Below are 15,706 nucleotides of genomic sequence, written 5' to 3'. Positions count from 1 at the left end.
GTTCATTTTGGGGGTTGGGAAGGGGTGTTGCAGGGTGAGATGGCTCGCTGGGGGGGTTTTGCGGGGTTTTGGTGAACGTGGCCTCGTTGGGGGCGTGAAGGTTGTATCATCTCATGAGGCTGATGGGGACGCCATTGTCCCTGACCGTGGTGAAGGCTGTGATATCTCGTGGCGCTTGGCTGGGGACACCTTGTTCCCAGCTGTGGTGAAGGCTGTGGTATCTCATGGGGCTTTTATGGGGACACCTTGTTCCCAGCTCTGGTGAAGGCTGTGTCACCTCACGGGGCCTTTTATGGGGACATCTTGTCACCATGGTGAAGGCCGTGTTGTTTCAGGGGGCTTTTCTGGGAACACACTTCTCCTCAGCTGTAGGGAAGGCTGCGTCATCTTGTGGGATTTCTAGGGGGATGACTTGTCTGTGGCCGTGGTGACGGTTGAGCCATCTTATGGGGCCTTTTATGGGGGCACCTTGTCCCTGGCTGTGGTGAAGACTGTGGTATCTCATGAGGCTTTTGTGGGGACACCTTTTCTCCAGCTGTGGTGAGGGCTGTGGTATCTCATGGGGCTTTTATGGGGACACCTTGTCCCTGGCTGTGGTGAAGGCTGCGGTATCTCATGGGGCCTTTTATGGGGACACCTTCTCCGTGGCTGTGGTGAAGGCTGCGTCATCCTGTGGGATTTTTGGAGGACACCCTCTTTCCCAGCCCAGCCAAGGTGAAGGCTGTGCACCCTGTGGGGACACAGCTGTGGCCCGTGAACTCGTGTGAGCGCCGCCAGCCCGAGGGGGTCGGCAGCCCCCAGCAGTGAGCGGGCAACGGCACGGACAAGGAACTGGTTAACGGCCTGTCGTGCTTTCTCTATTTCCTTTTTTTTTCTTTCCCCTTTTCTTTTTTCTTTTTATTTTCTGTTTTATATTTTACTCTTTTTTACTCTTTTTTCCTCTTTTTCTCCTTTTCTCTTTTTATTTTTTTCTTTTTCTCCCTCTTTTTTTTTTTTTCCTTTTTCTCCCCCCTCTTCTTTTTCCCCTCTTTTTTTTCCCCTCTTCTTTTTCCCCTACTTTTTTCTCCCTTTTTTTTTTTTCTTTTCCTTTGGGCAGTTGGGAGGATTTTTGCCTTTTTTTTTTTTTTTTGCCTTTTTTTTTTTTCCCTTCCTTGAATTCAGCTCTTGGCCAAGAAAGGCACTGGACGACTGGGGAGCTCCTGGGGCTGCACCCAGAGCCGGGCTTCCACCACGGGGTAGGAGACCCCAAATGCATCTTCCCACTCCCCCGGGGCTGCTGGACACACGCTCCCAGGCACCGGTGGCACCGCAGCCCAGCGAGGCTGCAGGGTGGTGATGTCCCCGTGCCAGGTGGCAGATAAGGAGCAGGCGGTGTGACCGGCAGTCCGAGCCGGCCGCAGGCAGCAGCCCCACTGCCCAGCAGGGCGACCACAAACCAGTTGCGCCACCCTGATGGCCACCGGTTCCCCCTCTTTCGCCAGCGCTAATGACAGCTTTTCCACACGATAAAGGCGCCTGACACCGCGTTTGGCAGATGAGTGTCCGACGGGGCCAAGTCCGGGATGGGGTGTGCCACCGCGGTGCTGCTGCTGCCTGCCCCTCCGACCAGCCGCTCGTGCTCCTCACCAAACTCCTCTTGATCCCCAGATTCAGCGTGTGCTTCCTCGGCGGTCACAGTTTTCAGCGTAAGTCCTTCGTTTTTACCTCCAAATACCGGAGGATTCGCTCTGCCCACTCCCAAGTGGGCGGATGGTGAACATCGGGTGGGGGACATCGTGGTGGAGCCTTCCTGGGGGTGGTTTGCACCCCGTGGGATGCAGGAGACGGGGCGTCACGGCTCCCCAGCTCATTCATGTCGCATCCCGAGGCTGCCGACATCCCTTCCTTGAGCTGCTGCAACCCAGCCGCCACAGTCCTCTTCCCGCTGGAGACCCTTTGCAACGCCAGCCCAAAAAACAAGGGGAAAAACTGGCATTCGGAGAGGCAGCCTGTGGAGAGGGGGTGGGACGGCTCCTCGCCCCCGTGCCGCTGTTTCTAGGGTGAAGCCAGGTAAGGGGATGGAAAGGCGAGCGCCAGGAGCAGGCGGCAGCGCCAGGGGTGTTATACAACTCGGTGTCGTGGTTATTTCACGTAGCAGCCATTACCCGTGACAAACAAGCCGGGGTGGGGGGGCAGGGGGAAGAGACGGGCGAAAAATCCCAGGGGTGACCCCAGCCGGGGCTCGGGTGATAACGTTGCCTCTGAGTAGGGATGAGTCTCCCGTCCCCATCCCGGCAGCAGCCTCTGCTGGGCACATCCTGGCGTTGATTTTTGGGGAGGGCACGCTTGTGCTCGCTTGCATGCTTGCTTGCTCCTCTCCGCTTCCCAGAGGTGCCCGTTCCTCTCCGCTGCTCCCGTGCGTGGCTCGCACGCGCTCGGGATTTAGTTTCGAGGAGCTGGATGAGATCCCTCGTCCGGGACTGGGAACGTGCCCGTGCCAGGCGAGCGGGGACATGCCAGCAGGGCCAGCACCTGCAGGGAGGTGGCAGCTCCTCGTCCCTCTCCTTGCGATTACAGAGGATATTCTGGCTTTTCTTGTCCCCCGGTGCCGGCGGGGGCTGCCCGGGGGTTGGCAGGTTAACCCCGGCATGAGAACCGGTCCTGCCGAGGCAGAGCAGGATGTGGCAGCCACCCACGATGGGGCAATAGCTGCCAGCCCGCCCAGGGCTCGCCAGGGTGACCCCAAGCCCCATGGGGATGAGCCCCGAACCCCAAACCTCTCCAGCATGGACGGAGACTCCAGTGGGTACCAGGCATGGCCAGGGTGCCCTGCGGTTACGCCACCAGCCGAGCCCCGGGGCGCTGGATGCCGGCGTGGCCGCCGCTCGCTTGGCTGCCCGAGCAAGCGCGCCGGGCTGTCACCGCCTTTAGCAGCAGCGAGCCGGCTTTGAGGGCGGTGGGAAGTGCCAGCACCGGATCCGGGCACACAATGGCCCCTTTTCTGCCCTGCTGCGGGGTGATGCGCGAGCAAGGTGACGGATGGTGACAAGCTCTCCCCGGTGCGGCCGCAGCATTCGCTCGCCCCCCTGGGAACAGCCCCGTGGTGGCAGGATGGGACCCCAAGGGCGGCAGCATCCCGCGGGTAGGGTGCCCGGGGGCACCCAAAGTCCCGGCGAAGCCAGTGAGACCGTGAAAAGGGTGAAAGGCCAGTAGTATTGTGGCGGCTTTATGGTTATCAGGTGGAGGGTGGGGGAGCACAAATATTGCTGCCATTAAGGCCATAAAAGCTGTTTAGATCCAACGGGCAGAGCAGGAGAGCTGGGGGAGGCTGCGGGAAGGATGGAGAGGAGCCAGCAGAGCGACGCCAGGTCACCCCGAGGAGCACACTGCCAGGTTGGGGGTGCAGGGCTGCAGCGCTCCCCAATCCAAGGTGAGCTCCGGCTACGGGAGGTGACACCAGCTGTCGCCATGGGAGGAGGACAAGGATGGCTGGTGAGAGCTGGCCCCGCGGGGAGGAGAGGAGCTGGGTGCCACCACCGAGGGACAGCCATTGTCACCCGCTCAGCCGGCGGCACCCCACCATGCCGGGCTGGGGGCTGGCAGTGGCATGGCGGTGCAGGGGCCGGGCACGGGGCCCACGGTGACAATGTCCCCGTTGAGGCTGGCGCCGCAGATGGAGACAAACGGCCCCCTTGTTTTCGGTGCTGGCAGGCAGCGAGCAGGCAGCGAGCAGGCAGAGGGCTGAATGCCTCCTCTGTGCCGCCGGGAGTGGGTGGGGAGACGGGAGGCTCCGGGTGGCAGCGGGCACCCAGGACCTGGCCCGGCTGTCCCGGGGGAGCCGGGCAGAGCCCGGCCGCAGCCCCGCACCCCGCTCGGCAGCACCTCTCAATTCTCTCTCTCTTTTTCCCCTCTCCCCAGGCCAGCGGTACGGGGCTGGGACCCCGGTGATGCCATAAGGACCGCAGCTGGTAGGGAGGATTCGGAAAAGACGGCATTTGCGGGGAGCTGCGCAGGACGAGCTTATTCCATGTCGGAGCAGCATCGGCACCCCCGCCCCTTACCACCCGCTCCCCCTGCGCCCCGGCCAGCCCAGGAGAGGAGAGGGACGGCTCGCCGAGAGCAGCTTAAGCAAAGGAAAAGGTGATGCTTGGGGTCAGCGGGATGCTTAGGGGGGCAGCTCTATGGGGCAGGGTGGCACGTGGGGATGGGTGCTTGCACCCATGGGGGCTATGCGAGGGGGACAGGGGGGTAGGAAGCACCGTGCCGATGTGAAATTGGGCACACGGGGTAAAAAGAGCGTGGCCGTGGGCTTGTAGGGGTAAGAGCAGCACGCAGCAGGTAGATGCACCTCGTGTACAGTGGCTGTAGGGGTTTGGCCGTGAAGGGAATGGCTCCTATAGGGAAAAACCCAAAAGAAGACTCGGGGATGTCCCCAGGGACCAGGGGAGCTGCTGGGACATGAGGATGGTGCTGCGGAGACCATCCCGGGGGTTGGCCCATGGGGAAATGGCCGGTGTAGCCGCGTCCTCCGGCTGGGAATTTCAAGCGGCCGCTGAGAGCTGGCGCCGCGGCTGCCCCGCACCGATGGGAGCCCCAGGAAAAAACACCTCGATCGCCTCATTTCTCCTGGTGAGCTATTAATAATTAAGCCACTCATTTAAGGCAAAGTCAATAGAGTGACTGGGTTGGGAGCTGTTTGCCAGATCCACCCCAGGGGAGCCAGCCTGGGTGGAACGAGACATCCCCTTGGCATCCGTGGGGCCAGGGTGCTGTGCCGCCCCCGGGGGATGGCAGGGACCCCCGCCAGGCCAACAGCCGAGAGGGGGGTTACCGGCACCGACTCGCTGGCTTTGGCGGCGTGGGTGCCAGTGCCGGCAGTGCCGTGGGGCGGTGGCAAGGACAGCCTGCGGACTGGGGGGACGCAGCACCCGCGCAGGCGGGTGACCCCTCCAGCACTGCCCAAGAGGCTTTTCCAGGTGATGCCGACGCCGGCACCGCGGATGGTGATGGTGGTGCCATCACGGCCGCGGTGTAAGGCCAAACCCTGGCTGTTCCCGGGCTTGCAAAACCCACTGGGCTTCACGCCCGTGCTGGGATTTAGGGTCAGAGGCACCCGCTCCCCCCGCGGTTATGCCGGACACCCCCGTATCCCTGCTGTTCCTGCCACACTTGCCAGCAGCTCGGAAAACTGTCCTGGAACAGGCTGGATGCGGCCAGCCCTGCCTGACCGGGTGGTCCCCGCTGCAGGGTAGTGGGGGGAGCACTTGGGGCCAGCTTGGGCGCATTTGTGGGGTGCACCCACCCCATCAGCATCCCCCGGCTGCTGCGCTGGGTGCCAGGACGAGCTGTGCCCAGCGCCCGGCCGCAGCCTTGGGCTCCGGTTGCATTTTCCATTCATTATTCATCGAGCTGGAAATCTCAGCGGCAGGAGGCGAGCCGGAGGAGGGGGGGCACTGGAGAGAAGCGGGAGGCAGGCGGGAGCAGCGGGCTGAGCTCGCCGTGCCCGGGCAGCCTTCGCAGCGGCCGGGTAACCTTTCTGCTTGGGGTTTGGTGTAGAAATCCCAGGGGGTCTTCACTACGTGGGGTCTAAAATACGGCTGGGTGTAAACCACGGCTCTCCCAGCTGGGATTTGCGCTCTCTGAATTATTTTCTGGAGCTATGAGGCTTTAAGGGGGTGATGGCGTGGGGAGCTGGGGGGTCATTTATCAGGGTGGTTATTCAGCGGGCAGCCGGGAGCACAACCAGCCTTGGCCGAAGGATGCCTGGCTGCCAGAGCGGTGCCGGAGCAGCCGGAGCGAGCAGGAGACGATGCTCCGCCGGCAGCCGCTAAACCGGGATTCAAGGCTGGGGGGTGCACCCAGGGCTTCGCCCTCTGGCTCGGGGGGCGCTCCTGGCCACAGGGCTCTGCTCTCAGCCCCCCGAGAGTGGGTGGCGCGGTCACGGGTGGCGGCGTCCCCGTGACCTGCCGTAGAGGACAGCCCTGCTGCAATGCGGTGGCCGGCGTGCCGGAGCTGCCGGTGGCCCCAGCGAGCAGCGGCGGCTGGGCAGGTGCTGTTGGGGGGCCGGGGGCTGCGGGGGGAGAGCGGCACCGGGGAGGGGGAGGCTGCTGCAGGGTCTGCGTGGCTGTGTGCATGCGTGTGTGCACGCGTGTGGATGCATGAGCGTGAGGCGTGCGCGTGTGTCTGTGTCCTCGTGCACGCGTGTGCATGCATGAAGACGCACAGGTGCGTGCACGTGTGTGTCTGTGCGCAGGGGCGGGCGGGCGTTTGTGTCTGTGTCCTTGGGGCGGGGGGAACGCGTGAGTGCATACGTGTGTGTGTGTGTGTGTGTCGCCATGCACGCGTGTGGATGCGTGACACGCACAGAAGCGTGCGCCCGGGAACACGCAGAGATGCGGCCCCGCGGCCCCGCATGTGTGCGTGCGTGCCGGGGTGTGCCTGACGTGCGTATACCGATGTGGCCGTGCACGTGTGTGTACGCATGTGCGTGGATGTTTGTGTGCGTGTGCGTGCGTGTGCCCTCTGGCTGCGTGCACGCACGTGCGTGTGCATGCATGTGTGCAGTTGTGCACGCACATATATACGTGGGTATGTGCATTTGTACGTGTGTGTGTGTATGTGGGGGGGTGTCATCCTGCGCCAGACCCCCTTCCCCCGCAGGTCTGCATCCCCTCTGCCCCCACCCTGAGCCACCCAAGGGTGGCCGGAGGGGAGCCGAGCCCCCCATGCTGCTGGGGCCAGGAGACATGGGCAAAGCTGCACTGGGCACGCGTCACCATACCCGATACATCCCGAGCTTCCCCAGCTCCTCATCCAGGAGCATGGAGATTTTTCTTGGGAAACAGGATTCCAGCGCCCTTGGGAAGTGCTTGCCTGTGCCGGTGATTTTTTCGGTGCTGCCTGGCAGAGGTTGCCCGCTCTGCAGCCAGGCTGTCCCGTGGCACAACTCCTTTCTCCCCACCATTTCCAGCCCCACGGCCTCCTCGACTGCTCTCGCGCTGGGGCAGGGAGTCACTTCGGGTTTTCTTGAGGCGGGCAAAGGCTGCGCGGGGCGGGCAGGGACACTGCTCTTTGGCCACGCGTCCGTTGTGCCCATGGTTGCGGACACACCTGGCACCAGCTCGCCTCTCTCCTGGCTGTGCCAGTGCCAAAAAGCCCAGTGAGATGTTTTTCTGGGACTTTCCATGCCCATGGAAAGATGGGGGATGTCCCCATGGCTTACTTATTTCTCATGTGAGTCACACCGTGTTCCCTGGTCCCCGCTTCCCTGTCCCCTGTCACTAACGGCTCTCCTCTCTGCCGGCCACAGGTGACCAGGATGCTGCACAATGGGAAGCACTGGAGGTCTATGTGCAAGGGGCTCGTCCTGGGGACCCTCCTGACCAGCTTCATGCTGCTGCTCTACTCCTACGCCGTCCCCCCGCTGCAAGTCAGCATGACAGAGTGAGTGTGGGGTCCCCACGTGTGTCCCCTGGCAGCTCGAGCACCCCGTTTCACACCGGGCACCCCCAGCCGGAGGTGGTCCTGGGGCTTTCCAGGCTCTGGTGGTTTCACACCGAGATGTCCCCTTCCTACAGCCTCCTGCTGGAGACTGTGCCCATCCCATGGGTGAGAGGGAAGGGGGAACCCCAACTCCCCAGGGGGCTGGGGATGTTCACCCTGTGGGGGGCTGCTGCACAATGGCAGCCAGCGCTCAGCTCCTGGGTGATGGAGGGGAAGAGGAGGAGCAGGAGCCCACTGCAGCTCCATGTCTCCTGGGAGAAGGAAAAGCACCGCGGGAGAGGTTCCCTGGCAGCCGCGGGCAGAGCCGAGGCAGTTATTTGGGCGCTCTTTATCAAGGGCTTGTCCTTCCCGAGTAACCAGGGCGCTGCCACGTGTAAATGCTCACCCACAGAGGTGGGCACGGGTAGGTTCAAAGCTCTGTGCCACCCATCAGGGCAAAAGCGGGTGCTCAGTAAGGCCGTCCCTCCTGGCATTAAATTTATCTCTCGGCTTATGAAAGAGATCCACCTGCGGGTGTTTCGTAAGCCACGTGCCAACCCATGCTCCCCCGAGCTGCCGGATGGGAACATTATCAAGGATCATCTTTGCAACTTCATTAATGGTGTCCAAAGTCACTTGACACTGTGGCCTCTGTTCCTTGCTCCGGGCAGCTCAGATAACACCCAGGTTATTCTCGGTGCTCACCGAGGGCCCGCGAGCTCATCTGTGGGGCCGTGCTCTAGAATTACGTCCCTCTTCGCTTGGGTGCCGGATCTTTCACGACTCCTACAAGGGGTTGAGAGCTTCCAGACCTTGCGAGAATGTTGTCAGCTCCTGTATGTGGAGTTACGGCCATGGAGAGCTCATCTCAACGCATGTCCCAACGTCACCTGCACCAGGGCCACCGCGGCCGTGCCTGTGGGGAGGGATGGGGACCCCCCGCCCAGGCTGTGCCGGTGCTGATGGGGGCTGGCCACCGCGAAGACCCCTGTAGCAGTGCATCCTTGGTGGCAGGGATTGTCCAAGGGGCGAATGAGCTTGATTTGGTGGCTCAGAGGTGCACCTGACGTCGGGGGACTTATGGGGGTGGTGGGCTCTGCCCTGCCAGCTGTGTGCCCTGGTTCTGCCGGGAACATTGGCAGAGGGCACAGGGGGCTCTGCTCGAAGCTGGGCTTCTCTCTGCCAGGGAGCCTGCGGGGTGCGAGCCCCCATCCCCAGGTCCAGAACCCATCCCCAGGTCCAGCGCCTGTCCCCAGGGTGAGCGCCCATCCCCAGGGTGAGCACCCATCCCTAGGGTGAGCACCCATCCCCAGGTCCAGCACCCATTCCCAGGTCCAGAACCCATCCCCAAGTCCAGCACCCGTCCCCAGGTCCAACATCCATGCCCAGGTCCAGCTCCTCCAGAAAAGAAAATGGCTGAGCCTTCCTGGTGGCTGGGCCCTGTTGGCTGAGCTGCCCTCACCGTGGCGTCCTGTCTCTTCCCCCCACCAGGATCCCCGTCCCCTCCTCCTGCTCCTCCTACCCAACCCCTGGCAAGGCGCTGGCAGCAGCCAACGGCACGGACAGCCCTTCGGGACGGAGCTGCCTGCCCAAGCTGAACATCATGTTCATGAAGACGCACAAGACGGCCAGCAGCACCATCCTCAACATCCTCTTCCGCTTCGGGGAGAAGCACCGCTTGAAATTTGCGTTCCCCAATGGCCGCAATGACTTCTACTACCCCTCCTACTTCGAGCGCAGCCAGGTGCAGAGCTACCGGCCGGGCACCTGCTTCAACATCATCTGCAACCACATGCGCTTCCACTACGAGGAGGTGCGCAAGCTCCTGCCGGCAGACGCCACCTTCGTGACGGTGCTGCGGGACCCTGCCTACCTCTTCGAGTCCTCTTTCCACTACTTTGGGCGTGTCATCCCCCTCACCTGGAAGCTGACGGGGGAGGACAAGCTGGCAGAGTTCCTCCGGGACCCCTGGCACTACTATGACCCCAACGGGTTCAACGCTCACTACCTCCAAAACCTCCTCTTCTTTGACTTGGGCTACGACAACAACATGAACGCCAACAGCCCGCTGGTGGAGGAGCACATCCAGGAGATAGATCGCCGTTTCCACCTCGTCATGTTGCTCGAGTACTTTGACGAGTCCCTGGTGCTGCTGAAGGACCTGCTGTGCTGGCAGCTGGAGGATGTCCTCTACTTCAAGCTCAACGCCCGGAAGGGCTCCACCGTCTCCCGGCTGACACCTGAGCTGTATGAGAAGGCCACCTCCTGGAACCTCATCGACGCCAAGCTCTACCGCTATTTTAATGCCACCTTCTGGCGTAAAGTGGAGGCCTACGGGAGGGAGCGGATGGCCAAGGACGTGGCGGAGCTGCAGCGGGAGAATGAGAAGATGAAGAGTATCTGCATCGACGGGGGACACCCCGTGGACGCCAGCGCCATCCAAGAGTCTTCCATGCAACCCTGGCAGCCACTGGGGGAGAAGTCCATCCTGGGCTACAACTTGAAGAAGAAGATCAACAAGAAGCACCAGAAGCTGTGCCGCAAGATGCTGACGCCCGAAATCCAGTACCTGACCGACCTGGGGGTCAACCTCTGGATCACCAAGCTGTGGAGCCGCGTGCGGGACTTCCTGAAGTGGTAGGGGACAGCGGGTGCCCCGTTTCCACCGGGGAAGAACCAGGTGCTTTCCTTTTTCTTACTTCATGGTGTCTTTTGTTGGACGTGAGCAGAACCGGCCAGAGGCTCCGGCACCCAGGAACGCTGGAGGACTCTCCGTCACCATCATGCCGAGCCTCCACGTGGGCAGGAGCCTGCGGGGACGCCGCTGTCACCCACCGGCAGGGAGAGCGGAGCCTCTGCCTCCCCCCCTGCCTCCGAACAGTCAAGGATTGGTGGTTTGGGGGTGGGTTTTTTCCAGCAGGATCCACTTCTTCCTTCCCCACGGAAAGGCCAGAGGACATGTTCGTGAAGGACGTGGCCTTGTCACAGTGGGAGCGGGACATCCATCGCCACGTGGCTGGAGGCAAGGACAGTGCAGGTGGGGACATGCCCGGCTGGTGGCGGCAGGGAGTTCTCCTTGCCCGGGGTGAACAGGGGGGACCCGAACCCCGAGGAGCTCCTCGAATGACCCCTTTTCCCTCCAGCCCTGGTTCTGGGGCTGCAGGTCGGAGCCTGCTGCACCACTCCAGCGGATTCCAGCCCGTGGGTGTGATGAGTGCAGCACATTCTCAGCCCACCCACAGCCGTCGGTCCGTGGCAGGCTGCCACCCGGAGCCACTCGGAGCCATGTGAAGAGTGGAAAACCCACCCCAAAAACCCCGACGTTCATCAACAGGCTCATGGTCCCCATGGGCAAAGGGTCTCCATGCAGCAGGTCCCCTCCCGGCCCCCCATCGTCCCGGTTAGAGGGCCCCAGGGCCCCAGTCCCTACAGGGGACATCCCAGGAGGCCCACGGGGTCTGGTGAGAACTGGCGTGGGGAGAAAGTGGGGAGCGGGGTCCGGTGGCCGCCATCCCGGTGACGCCATCCCCCAGGCATGGGGGGGATGCTAAGGACGAGGTCTGTGTCCCCCCTGCCGTGGCGGGGACAGCCCTCAGGCGTCCCGGCCGGGCTGGATGACACCCGTCCTGCTGAGAGCGGCCCTGGCCGGGCACAGAGGTGGCACCCACGGCCGAGCCTCCCCCGCGGCAGAGGGACCCCCCACCGGCCCCCCCAGCCCGTGTTCTGCTCCCTTTGTAAAGACCAGAAATAAAAAAAAAGCAATTCTACTTTTGTAAAACAACCGTACATTTGGCAGTTTTTAGTATAAGGACGGTCGGGCTGGTCTCCGCCTGTCTCCTTCTCCAGGGGGTGGGGGGTACAAGGACCCCGCTCCCCGCTCCTCCTGGGGGTCGGATCCTGCCCTGCCCGCGGGGATGGCGCGGCAGCCCCTGGGGGTCCTGGCTCTGCTCTGCCCGTCAGTCCTGGGTGTGGGGACCCCCGTGTCCCCTGGGCAGCGCTGAGGAACGAGACCCCCCCCAGCGCAAGTGGGGCGCCTGGATCCGTCCCCGCTGTCCCCGCAGAGCCGCCTGCGCTGCCGGGTGCTGGCCTGGGACTTCCACGGTGTGCAGACGCCAGCGGGAAAGTCTGCTGGTTTCTCAGGGAGGCCAGACCCATGGGACAGCCACGACAGGGGACACAACTCACTTATGTCACCAGATCCCAGCTCTGCTGCTGGCGGGTGCCCCCCGTTTTCAAGGGTGGCCCTGGGATTTGCACCAGTGCTTCTCCAGCCAAAGCTGGGATGGACGCAAGCCCTGGTGGCCAGTCTGGAGCCACCGCTGGGGCCACCAACTCAACTGCGCATGAGGCTGCCCATGGACACTGGGATGGGCGCTGGGGACACGGAGCCTGCAGCACCTCCCTGAGGTCCACAGGTGTCTCCCGTGACATGCTGAGGTCTCCTGCTGGGAGCAGGTGCCAAATCTCACCTCGGCCACCGGCTCCCTCTGCAGATGGAAGGGTGGAAATGTCCCTTCCAAGGCAGGTGGTTGGCTGCACAACCCACCTGGGATGACACCCCTGTGGGGACATGCCCCATGTCCCTCTGTGCCCAGGTCACCAGGTCAACCCACTCAGAGAGGGTTGTGATGGGGTTCGGGGCCATCCGAGATGGGCAGGAACCACAGACACGTGCGCTTCACCAGGTCTCTGTCCTGGCTGTGACCAAACTGCTGTCCCCAACCAGGCTACCTGTGTCCCCAGGGCCACCTGCCCTGGAGAGCAGCCAGCAGCGAGCCCCGGGGTGGGGAGCAGCAGCTCTGCACTTGCCTGGGGCTGAAGGGTGGAAGGAAAGTCCTCCTGCTGACGTCCCCTGTCCCAGCACCCAGCAGCCTCCTCCTACGGGCTTTTTTTCTCAATAAACGGGACCACGCTGGGACTATGGGTCCAGGGCTGTGTGGTGGGACCGGGACTGGGGTTGGGGCTGCAAGCAGGACCATAATGGGACAAGGACGGTGCGCTGCGGACCAGGATCATGACTGAATGGTGGGATCAAAACTGTGGTGGGCCTAGGATCATGAGGTGGGACCATACCATGAGGTGAGGCCAGAAACATCCATGGGACCAAGACTGAGTGGTGGGACGAGACCATGTGGTGCAACTGGGACCAGGGCAAACTGGTGGGATCAGGACCAAAACTACATGGTGGGACCAGCACCCTGCATGGGACCAGGACTAACTGGTGGATATGGGACCATGCAGTGGGACTTGGACGTTGCTGGGGACCAGGACGGCATGCAGGACCAGACTGAGTGGTGGGACTGAGACTGTGTGATGGAACGGGGACTGAGCAGCGGGTGCGGACCCCTGGGATGGGGCTGGGATGGTGAGTGGGGCCAGCCCCACGCCGGGACTGCTGATTGCTGATCAACCAAATCCCCCAAACCCGGCAGCACCAGCTGGGGCTCATTGGCCACCAGCCCTGGTCTTTAAAGGCCCCCAGGTGGTGGGGCTGGGGCTGCTGCTTGCTGGGGATGGAGCTGTGCTGGTGGGTGCTGGTGTGTGGGGCTGTGCTGGGGGTGGCAGGTGAGTGGGGCTGGGACCCCCTGGCTGCTCCCCTCAGTCCCCCCACTGGCTCTACTGGGGGAGGTGGGTGGGGGGCCATGATGTCTGGGTGCAGGAGGGTGGTGGGTGCACCTTGGTGCTGGTTCCTGGTGCCCTCCTTGGACCTGCTGATGCAGACTCTCTTGGTGGTGAGGACCCGTCCTAAAATGGCCCTGAGCTCTGGAGATGTGGGGTTGGTGCAAGGGGGCTTGCTAGGAGCTCCCTGTGCCCAGCAGATCTGTAAGGACCTGGTTTGGGGCGGGAAGCAGGGGGGACTAGAGCCACTGGTGGGGTACGTGGCTGCTGGCGATGGTCTCCCATCCCATGAGCAGCTCCTGGTCTGTCCCCAGCCTTGGCCAGGGTCATGGTACCGGGGAACGCTCATGGTGCAGCCCATCCGCTCCCAGGCGTGCCTGGTGCTGAGGTGGCCGGGGAATGCTTAACCTGGCATTTTGGGAAGGTTGTGGAGACCCTTGGTGGAGCACCACCTCCTCCAGCACCCACCACCACAGCAACGACAGCGCTCCCGTGCCAGGGCCTGGCCACCAAGACGAGGGATGCCCTGGCTGGTGGATCTGGGGGTAGAGGAGCACCCTGCTGTGCCTAAACCCTGCGAGATCCTGGGTGCTCTCCCCAACTTTGTGCTGCTGCCACCTGCCCTCCACGAGTCCCAGGGACATCTGAGGACCTGCATGTCCACGCTATGCCTGGAACATGCTCCTCCAGCTGCTGCACGCTCAGCCCCACTGGCTAAACCTTCCCCTTGCTGCAGGGACCACCATGGCTCCAGCCACTCCAGCATCCTCCGATCACACGGTGGTGGCCTCAGTGGTGTCCTCAGGCATGGGGACAAGGACTGCAGCCCCAGTGCTTGCTGCTGCCACCGTGCCTGGTGGGGCTCATGCTCACCCACGCTCCGAGGAGCCCAGCATGAACTTCACCTTGAGGCTCCTGGATGGTGAGTGCTCTGGGTCTTGTGTTGGGTGCCAGCTTTGGGGGATGACACCACAGGATGGGTCCAGCCAAAACCCCGGGGCTTGACCATCAGAGCCCAGTGCTTTCTCATGAGTGGCCTCAGCTCTAGGGCCCACCAGGAGAAGGTGGCCATCCCTGCAGAACCCTCCCTCCCAGTCTTGCAGGGGGTGTAGGGCTTTGGTGGTGCTTTGAGATGCTCCCCATCCTGCACTTGAGTCCATGATCAGCTTTTTGGGGGTCAGATGCCCCTTGCCATTCTGATGGGTGACGTGGTCCTTCTCAGCTCCATGGCAGGGACCAGGAAGGTGCTGTAGCTCTGGAGAGCAGGCAGGGAAGCCAGGCTGGGGTGACAGAGCCAGGGTAGCTCTTGGCTTCCAGGGAAGTGGGGTGGGCTCTGAGGTTGGGGAGCCGCAGGGAGGCACCTGTCTCACGGGGGTGCAGGCAAAGACACGGGGTGGTGGTCCAGCATGTGTCTGATGTCCCTATCTGCGGTGGGACAGGCTTGGGGATGTCGCACTGAGCCCACCCTCCCTTCTCCTTCAGGGGACCCCAGTGCCGTGAAGAAGCCGCTGGTGCTCAGCCCAGGCTCCGCCATCCGCCTGGAGGCCAGGGTTGACTTCAGTCCTGGCGTCTCCCTGAAGATCTCTGTGGACCAGTGCCACGGGACCAGCTCGGAGCAGCTGGGACGCTCCAGGAGGATCTTCATGGTGGTGAACAGCCAGGGGTCAGTGCCCATGGGGCGGGAGGCGGGGACTGCTGCTGCAGGCACCCCGAGGTCCTGTGAGATGTCCTTATGGGGAGGGAAGTCCAGGGCCTGGAGACGGCTTGGGACTGTCCCTGTGTTGCTTTCCTGGCTCAGGTGCCTGCACGGGCAGAAGCTGGGGACCGTGTCCATCCAGCACCGGAGAGGGGTGTCTGCCCTCCAGCTCACCATCCCGGCCCCGCTCCTGGAGGATGAGACCGAGGAGGAGGAGGTGAGCTCGGGGTGATGTCCTTGGCGGTGGGATGGAGTCCTACTGGGCCATCCTGCTCCTTGCTGGGGTGGTCTCAGCCCCACGGGGGTTGGGTGGGAGGAGAGTAGGGCCCTTGAGGAAGGGCATGGTGGTGGCATGATGTCTCGGCAGGTCTACGTGCACTGCCTGCTGACGGCGTGGGGCACACGGGGACGCGGTGCCAGGTCCTGCTTCTACAGCCAAGCCACGGACAGGTAAGCTCAGCTCCCTGGTGGTGCCCCAGGACCTGACCACCTGTGGCTGCTTTGGGAGCAGAAGCCACTGGGCAAGGGGACCCACCTGGGTGACAAAGCCACCCCACCGTGGTCTAGGTGCCACCCCTTCCCCCTGGTAGCTGGGTAGCGTTGCTGCATGTCCCAGGTCTGGGGGGGGGGGTCCCTCCGGGTGCCGATGAATTGGGGACGTGCTGGTGGGAGACAAGAGCAGGGTGGCCAAGGGCTGGAGGGACCTGCTGGCATGGCACCATGTGGGTCTTGGGGTGGAAGCTGGGGAGCCCTAGACCCCCAAGCTCTGTCCTCTCCTCCCAGCTGGCAGAATGCAGAGGACCCTTCCCGGAACGCCATGTGCCACTGCTGTGACACCGGCTGTCCCCCTGATGACACCCTCCCCAGAGAGCTGCCAGGTACCGGCACTGGGATGTGATGGCCCCACCACGTGGTTTTGGGGTCTCGGGG

At 63.0% G+C, this 15,706-nt stretch overlaps 1 protein-coding gene across 2 annotated transcripts; it reads left to right on the top strand.

Annotated features, from left to right (window-relative positions):
• Positions 1–5,432: 5,432 nt before the first annotated feature.
• GAL3ST1 (galactose-3-O-sulfotransferase 1) lies at positions 5,433–11,195 on the top strand. 2 transcript variants are annotated; one of them, XM_054219612.1, is made up of 3 exons: positions 5,433–5,506; positions 7,289–7,422; positions 8,953–11,195. In XM_054219612.1, the coding sequence occupies exons 2-3, from the start codon at positions 7,298–7,300 to the stop codon at positions 10,100–10,102; spliced, it is 1,275 nt and encodes a 424-aa protein (XP_054075587.1). In that variant the 5' UTR covers positions 5,433–5,506; positions 7,289–7,297; the 3' UTR covers positions 10,103–11,195. The 2 variants fall into 2 exon arrangements, with proteins under 2 accessions (XP_054075587.1, XP_054075586.1); XM_054219611.1 differs by lacking the exon at positions 5,433–5,506 and adding an exon at positions 5,710–6,028.
• Positions 11,196–15,706: the final 4,511 nt, after the last annotated feature.

The sequence above is a fragment of the Rissa tridactyla genome, chromosome 13 (genome assembly GCF_028500815.1).
Source record: "Rissa tridactyla isolate bRisTri1 chromosome 13, bRisTri1.patW.cur.20221130, whole genome shotgun sequence".
In the NCBI taxonomy this organism is placed as follows: domain Eukaryota; kingdom Metazoa; phylum Chordata; class Aves; order Charadriiformes; family Laridae; genus Rissa; species Rissa tridactyla.
The sequence above is the reverse complement of the archived record's forward strand: the minus strand, read 5'-3'. Positions and strand labels throughout refer to the sequence as shown.

Bases quoted from the DNA above. Each gene is read 5' to 3' on its own strand.
- GAL3ST1 (XM_054219611.1), top strand. From the start codon at position 5,969: ATGCGGTGGCCGGCGTGCCGGAGCTGCCGGTGGCCCCAGCGAGCAGCG. The intron at 6,029-7,288 runs GTGCTGTTGGGG...TGCCGGCCACAG, and splicing joins GAGCAGCGGCGGCTGGGCAG to GTGACCAGGATGCTGCACAA. The intron at 7,423-8,952 runs GTGAGTGTGGGG...TCCCCCCACCAG, and splicing joins CTGCAAGTCAGCATGACAGA to GATCCCCGTCCCCTCCTCCT.